At 45.5% G+C, this 8138-nt stretch overlaps 1 protein-coding gene across 1 annotated transcript; it reads right to left on the reverse strand.

Moving 5' to 3' along the window:
• Nucleotides 1-1681: 1681 nt before the first annotated feature.
• Nucleotides 1682-7076, reverse strand: cyb561d1 (cytochrome b561 family, member D1). Its single transcript, XM_069703259.1, has 3 exons — nucleotides 6663-7076; nucleotides 5416-5453; nucleotides 1682-2298 (listed from the first exon to the last, which is right to left on the reverse strand). Exons 1-3 carry the CDS (start codon nucleotides 6817-6819, stop codon nucleotides 1789-1791), a joined length of 705 nt encoding a protein of 234 aa, XP_069559360.1. The 5' UTR covers nucleotides 6820-7076; the 3' UTR covers nucleotides 1682-1788.
• Nucleotides 7077-8138: the final 1062 nt, after the last annotated feature.

Below are 8138 nucleotides of genomic sequence, written 5' to 3' on the forward strand. Positions count from 1 at the left end.
GAAGAACAAGTTCAGAGAAAAAAATGAAATCCTGATTTCATGTCATGAATACTTTCGGAGAACCCAGATATTTTGAACGGACGCGGTACAGCGGATATCGAAGCCCGCTCGCTGTCTGAAGGTCATCCAGTGAATATGTTGCGTTGCGTATTTTGGGTGCTGTCAAATAAGACGGGAGGTTTTGGCAAAGTGCTTCAGGCTCAGTGCATTCGTCATCCCAATTATTGTGGCTTCAAAGAAGCATCTGCAGCCAAACGGCGTCCGTGCCCTACATTCAGCCTGTCGTGTAGTTCACTCCCTTCACGGGCAACGGAGCAAGTCTTCTAATTTGACTATTTTGCAAAAATACTACGACTACCGGACTCAACTTTTCCTCTCTTCTCTTGCAAGAAATATCAGGATTGGCTGATTGACGGCATCTTTGACAAAAGCTCGTGCCTTCGGTCTTGAATGGAAAACACAAAGTGCAGCTTCTTCTTTTTTCTTTTTTTTTTGCGCACTTAGAACAAAAGCAAACGAAACCTAGAAGCCCACGGACGACGGGAGGGCGTCACATGTACACGCTGACGGAAATGATTCACGGCTCATAAATCGGGAGATAACCACGTGGAGTTTTTCTAAATGATAAAACCCCAGTGACGATTGCTAACGGTCGCCAAAGGCCTCTCGCCTCCTAAATTTGCTTACCGACGCGAAAGTCTGTTAGGCAGCCTATCGGTCGGTGTCCAGCCTATCGGTGTCCCAACAGCAGTGGGGCACAAAACCAAAACCCTGAGCTACACGGATGGGCAAAAATTCCCAACTGGGTTTGTTGCTGCAAACGAAACCTCGTATTAAACCTTCAGTGAGAAACTTTGGTCTGCTCCTTCGGCCAGAGAGCAATTACAAAACCCTTGTCGACATGTGCGTACGTCACAAGGCTGGGACGCGAGTTTTGAATATACTCAAATATGAAAATCGCGATTAGTAAAGGCGGCTGTCGTTTCGTCCTGATGTCCCCCCCCCCCCGTTTCTAACCGACTCCCGATTGTAATGGCGCAAAAGGTGTCGGTAACGCACCTGGAGGCTGTCTGCCAACGGCCGTTAGACAACATACGGAGCTTCGCCAAGTAAAACTTTGTTCGGTAGTCTGTTTTGTCATTAATGCTGCGGCTGTAAAACGGTGAATTGGCTGTGGATAAACTTCTGCGAAATTATTCCGCTTCATTATCAGAGCGAATCACTTCGGTCCAATAACAAAATTACGAAAGTCTAGCAGAGCAGCATGTTGAGTTATTTTAAATGAGCTACGCTCCCCCTTCCAGGGTAGCTCCCTGCTAACTTGCTTCGCCGCTGGAAGTCTGGTGCATTCCTCCGCCCAGCGGAGCCGTGTCTCACCGGACAGTAACAGCCAGTCATTTCCGTGTAAAAGTCCCGCAGGAGAACTGGAAGTTAATGGAAATGTGGATCGACGCAAACGTTCACGTTAAAACGCTTCAAGTGACACGTGAAAGCCGAAACACGCACCAAAAAAAAAAAAAAAAAAAAAAGACCCTAAATGAATAAATAAAGAGAATAAACAGGCTGGTATTGAAATGAGCCGCGGCGCTGTGGTCACTGAAGCCGCGTCTTTAACAGCGCTCCGCCCGTTTCACTACATTCACAACTGTCCTTCAGAAAGACACCCGGGCGCTTTTTCGCGTTTTTCCCCGAACGCGATTCCCCCGCGAAGCCGCCTTGCTCGACTCATCTCGACCCTCTCCGTCTCCTTCTCCGGGCCTCTCGAGCGAACGGAGCCCGACGCGCTTCCTAGCTGGTCAGCTTCTTGCGGGGCAGGTAGGCATTCGTGATCTGGTTCATCACCACCAGGGCGGGGAAGAGGGGCAGCAGGAAGAAGGTCCACCACGCCGCCCCTTTCACCGTGGCCTGGAACCAGTCCGAGAACATGGCCGACATCACCGTCACCGTGGCCAGCAGGTAGACCACCAGGCCGCAGGTGGCGTGGTACAGCTTCAGTCTGGCCGGGGAGGAGGAGGACAGGCGCAGCAGCTTCGGGAAGATCACGCAAATGCCGCAGGCCGCTTGGAGCGCGGTGGCGGCCAGGGTGCAGGTGCCCAGCAGGCTGTGCCAGGTGGCCAGGTGGGGGCGCTCCGACACGTTCTTGCTGGCCACCATGAAGCCCAGCCCCGTGGCTGCGGCGATCAGGACCAGAGCCTGGCAGAACCAGTGGAGACGGACTTTACCCTTCCGCGACTTGAAGCAGAAGGGGGATCCCTCAGCTGAGAAGAGGAGGATGCCTTCAGTCAGGCACAGGCAGTACTGCAGGGGGAGAAGAAGAAGAAGCACGGTGTTCGGAAAGGTGCTTTCGCCGGTGTTTGTTTGTTTGACAGACAGACAGACACACACACACACACACACACACACACACACACAGACAGGAAGGAAATACAAGTGTTTTCTTCCTGCTGTACGTTGATGGCTCGTATAGCTCAGCCACCTCCCCAAAGGCTGTGGGCGCCTTTAAATCTGCAAACATTCTATACACGTATTTTGACTTTTTTGATGTATTTGTGAAGTAAATAAACACAATACGGGGCAGTTCATTCTGACTCAAATCCTACAGAAACCGTCCTGCTGCCAGAAACACTCGCTGTCATCCAACACATGCACTTTCCTCTAGTTGAAATAATAATAAAAAAAAAAAAAAAGTATTTTTAACTTTTTGACTTCAGGATTTAAATTTGTAGTTTGATCAGTTTCAACTAAATATGATGGCTCCCTTCCAGTTTATGAACCGGTGTAAAGTGCGAATGCCGTGTGAAACCGGGACGAGCTAATAAATGAACACCGAGTTGTAATCGTGAATTTCAAGTTCGCTTTGCTGGTGGCACTGCTTCCGTCTCACGCTGGTGAAGTGACAGAGCGCAGGTCGTTCCGACTTTGTGAACGAATCAAAACATCTTTTCATATTGGAACCCAGATGCTTCCAGAATTAAGAGACGTTATGCTGGTCATGATGAGACAAAGCAAGACTTCAACCTTCCAAAGCTTTGAAATTCAGACTGACATGATTTATTTATCAGAATGTGTGTGTGTGTGTGTGTGTGTGTGTGTGTGTGTGTGTGTGTGTGTGTGTGTGTGTGTGTGTGTGTGTGTGTGTGTGTGATTTATTTATCAGAAGTGTGTGTGTGTGTGTGTGTGTGTGTGTGTGTGTGTGTGTGTGTGTGTGTGTGTGTGTGTGTGTGTGTGTGTGTGTGTGTGTGTTGAACTGCTTTCTGTAGAAGGCAGGCAGGAACTTCAATCAAAGCTCCACAGCTCAAAGGGAAGGGTCGCCTGTGAACAGGAGAGGCGTCATGTTTGTACACAGGAAGTCAACACGGCTGACGTTCGGTGACGATGCGCCGCGGCCGGCTCATCAAGCGACGACCAAGAAAGTCATTTGAGGGTGAAAAGCCGAGATCTTCTGGGTCGATGTGAAACACAATAGCCGACGTAGCGACTGCAAGCCAGTCGTCGGGTGTCGGCGCTCCCAACCCCTTCCCATCTATTATTCACAGCGGAAAGAAGATGGAGACACAAAGACCGGAGGGATTGAGAGCGGGCGACTGCCGAGCGCTCGCAGGAAAGGTTTGGTTTTTGGGTTTTTTTGAGACGGTGTATTTACTGATTTTAGACCATCGTAAACCAAAAAAAAAACTAACACCGAGACAACACTGACACGACCCGAGTGCAGCCAAATAACTGCAAAATGTACAAACCAACCAGTGAAAAGTAGCCTAAAATAAAAGAAGGACATCTAACGAAGAGAAAGGGAAGAGTTATTCATCTCACTGCTTCAACGCAAGCTCTCATCACTTAAACATGACCTCAGCTCCTTGTACTTCTTCAGACATATTCAGATTTTCTGGAAAGAGAATCAAAGGCCTTTTAAAACCTTCGAAGAAGCATCTCCTGGAGTCATTAAAGCACGGCCTAGTCATATTTTTACATGACAGAGCTATTATACATTTAGCAGTCAGCAGATGTGACTAAGTGCCTTTTTTTGTTTTAAGAAAATTGGATCGTTTGTACCCTCAAACTAAAATATTAACGCAACACTCTGGAATTGGCCTCTTAGTTTTCATGAGCCGAGGTCAAAGATCGAAGACTTTCGCGGTCCAATATTTATTCCTCGCAAATTTGTATTCTCAAATGTGTTAACATCCAGGTTAGTGAGCACTTCACCACCCGACAGCAGTAAACAGCATTTTGTTCAAAAAAAAAAAAAAAAAAAAAAATGTTGTTGAAAGAAGGAGTGATGCAACACAGTGCTAAACATGCGCATGTCCCAACTGTTTTGAAACATGTTGCCGTAAAATTCAAAATGATTGGACTATTTTTAATCAAGTATGGGTTTACACGACTTGCAAATTCTGCGTCCCAACTGAAATGGGGTTGTTCAGCCAGATGGTTTCCAGGATTTTGAAGACGCTACAGCTCTGAGGCAGAGACACCGGCAAAATATAAGCCTCGATAATAATTGCATCTCAGGTCTGCATTTATACGGTTGACCACGACATATCACTACACAGACTGAAAAACTACTTTTCTAATCACAACACTAAACCGGTTTGAATCCTGTTTGAAGGACAGCGACTACTTTGTGCTAATTGGTAATCAAACATTTGAGCATAATGATGTGGAGTTCTCGAAAGCTTCATTCCTGGGCCGGGTACTAGAATAAGACTTAATATATCGTCACTAGGTGGCCATAGTCCCATACAGACACTGGTGCACTGAACAATTTTAATCAGATTGTCATGAAATTACCTCCAATGACTAAACAATAAAAGAGAAATAATTATTTCTGTGGCCAAAGAAGACATTTTTAACGTCAGCCGCTAGTGTTAAAGACCACAAACCAAACCAGAGATCTTGGCGTAGTCATGGATTCAGGGCTGAGTTTTTACCTAAATTAGTCAACAACAACAACGCCCCACGCTTAAAGAGCATGTAAATAATTCAATGACCTATATTTCAAACTGGTCTATGCGTTCATTTTCAGAAGGCTTCAGTGGAGGTCTCTCAGTTAAACAGTCCAGAACCTGCTTGCGACCAGCCAAAAATAACCCGCTTTCCAACTGTGCAGAAGACCAAAGGGAATATGGAATTTGCTTCAAGATAATAAGATAACTGTTCATTATGCATAATGATATTTGCTACGACATGACTTACTACAATAATGCTGTAGGTCAGCATAGAAAAGACAGTGAAGGAAAACCCGGAGTGGGATGGGACTCGACAACGAAATGAAATTGACGACCCCAAAGAGTTTGGAGATATTAGTGAGTGAGTGAGTGAGTGTGTGTGTGTGTGTGTGTGTGTGTGTGTGTGTGTGTGTGTGTGTGTGTGCGTGCGTGTGGAGAAAGTGATGTCATATATGGAGTGTAAACTTACGGCAGCAGACATGCACACTGGATGCCAAGAAAACAAACCTGTAACAAAGAGAAACACCAGTGAGCATCTCACAACTCAAAACTACGCAAAAAGAAACTTGATGGAAGTTCATTAAGGACAGCTATGTGCTGAGCATGAGCTGAGGCTTCATCAGGGGTCACTGACCTTGGTTTCCATCCAGTTTCTATTGCCTGCGTACAAAACGATGATCAAACTTTCCAGAGCTTAGAATCTGATATCCCAGCTGGGAAACGGATCCCGTAATGACTAAATGAAACAATCTTAACTAGAATTAACTCATTTTCATCTAACTAATACAAATTAGCAAGATGGTTTACTAGTTTTAGACAGTTGGCATTTAATGTTAGAGGTCACATATTTAAGATATTCTATTTTTTTTTTTAGTCCATAGGTTCATTGACAGGTAACTGTTAATGAAAATAATCATAATTTTCTACCCTATTGGAGATAAACAGAAATATTACCATTTTTTTTTTTTTTTAAATTTAAAAACTCGAGATTATAAATCATTATTTCGCAAAAATGACATTTAATGGTTCTCAAATGGGAGAATTTGCTGCTTTTAGTTTAATGGGGAATACAAATGTTTCCATCTGGGTTACTTCAATGTATAGATGTTCTGTTTGTTAATCTTTGTTTTATATTGAAACTGAATATTTGGTGGTTTGGGACAGTTTATTGGAAAAAAAAATAACATTTTAAATGTTCGTTTAAAATGGAATCATTAGGGGGAAAAAAAATCTGTTCAATCAATTCGGAATCCATCTGCAGGTTAATAGATAATGAAAATAACTGCTGGCTGCAGCCGTAATTCAGTGAAATTGTTGGGGTATATATTAAAGCAGGAGGGGAATGCATGATTTGCATTTTAAGTGACAAAATCTTGACAAATAAAATTACATAAATCCTAAAAGCCCTTATTACTAAGGCTACATGCAGACGCTGTTTCTGCTCTTAATTCTAAAACACAGGCCATTTCATTGATTTCTTCACATTAGTTCGTCATGTGAGTGAAGCAACTGACGACTCGAGCCAAATGATCTGAGGATTTAAACAGCTTTAAAAAAATAAAAAAAAATAAAAACCCGCAGCTCTTTCTATCTGGGTCAGTTTGGATTTAGATGAACTTGTGATGATGAGAGCTATAACGCCGTTTTGGCTCGCACTTGTGTACATCCAAAAACAACAACAACAACAACAACAAAAAACTCCCGCAATCCACTCACTGGTTCCGGGCCGGGACAGCAGAGAGATGACGACGGTCAGGCCCAGACCGGTGACATGGGCCGCTATCACCGCCGCTCTCCGCATCCACACGTACAGCCAGAAGTCCCGCATCCCCAGTCCCTCTCCCACCGGGCTGTACTCCACGTCCGACGGCATGCCGCTGGTCTCCTGGAGCCGGCTACCTGCCGCCGGCTGCGCGCGCAGACGCGGCGCACGTGCGGCTGAGAAACAGCACCAGCTTCATTGTAACGCGGTTAAAAAATAATAAAAAAAACGACCCAAAGCGAGCTGCCAAAACAACAACAAAAACCCGAGTGGACAAGAGGGGAGTCCCTCCCGAGCTGAGCGCTGTCCGGTCGAGGGTGAAAGAAAGCAGTCGGCTGGTCGCTGCACGAAATGCAGAATGAGCTCCGGTGGGGGTTCACGCGCACACGGACAACCGGGCTGCTCTCTAGCAGCTACTTTGTTTCAACAAATCCCTCGGGAGGTCACACACACACACACACACACACACACACCTGAGAACCAAAGTCCGGCGGGCCTCCCGAGATAAAGCGACAGCAGACTGAACCTTTAAACCATCTCGGCTTGACGCTTCGTATTTTGGTTCCACTTCCTGGTTTGAACGGTGCGACGCTTCAGCGGTCACGCGTTTCCTGTTTTCCGGGTCCTAACCCGCCACGTGCAGAGATCAGCCCCGTGTTCAAACACTGACGTCACACGCGGGGAGCTCGTTCTCCTTCAGACAAACCGAGCAGTTTTTATACCTCCAGTCCAGAAATAAAGCTGCAGTGCAAATAACAATGAAAACTGGATTCCCCACATGTGGATAAAGCTCGTGTTTCAGCTGGTGTGGAATGTAAAGGACTTCTTTAAATCCACTCATCCCTCTTTCAAAATGTGTCCTGGCCTGGACTGTCCATTTATATATGGCATTGATCAATTAATTAAATCAAGTTGTCATTTCTGGAATAAATATGGGGTAAAGACAGTCCCTTCGTACTCTATAAAGTCTTCTAGAGACACCGGAAACTGGCTTGTTCTGGAAGTTCTGCAGCGAAAACACATATGGTCAGACAACGAGGATGGAAATACTGAAGTGAAACACATATGATGACTGGATTTCCCTTTTTTCAGATGGTGGAGCAGGTTGTTCACAAATCACAGGGTTGGGAGTTTAATCCCCAGTTTTTCTGGTCCACGTGCCCGAGACACTGAGCCTCAAATTGTGTGTGTGTGTGTGTGTGTGTGTGTGTGTTGTGAAGTGCTACATAAGTGGAGAATATGTATCGTTTTCTGGTGTTTTCTGGTGTATCTGCTGCACTGGAGATCAGTGTGACACAATTGGCAGGAATGCGTGTTGTGTCGCCTGCGTGTTCATTAACATGCATAAAACAAACAAACAAACAAACAGGAAACAGCTCCGCAGTGCTGCGATGGGAAAAGAAGCCCGCAGACCACCTTTCCATAACACT

This window comes from Brachyistius frenatus, unplaced genomic scaffold (genome assembly GCF_029030835.1).
Source record: "Brachyistius frenatus isolate BFR_SWC_R1_liver_20210118 unplaced genomic scaffold, ASM2903083v1 Contig_45, whole genome shotgun sequence".
In the NCBI taxonomy this organism is placed as follows: Eukaryota; Metazoa; Chordata; class Actinopteri; family Embiotocidae; genus Brachyistius; species Brachyistius frenatus.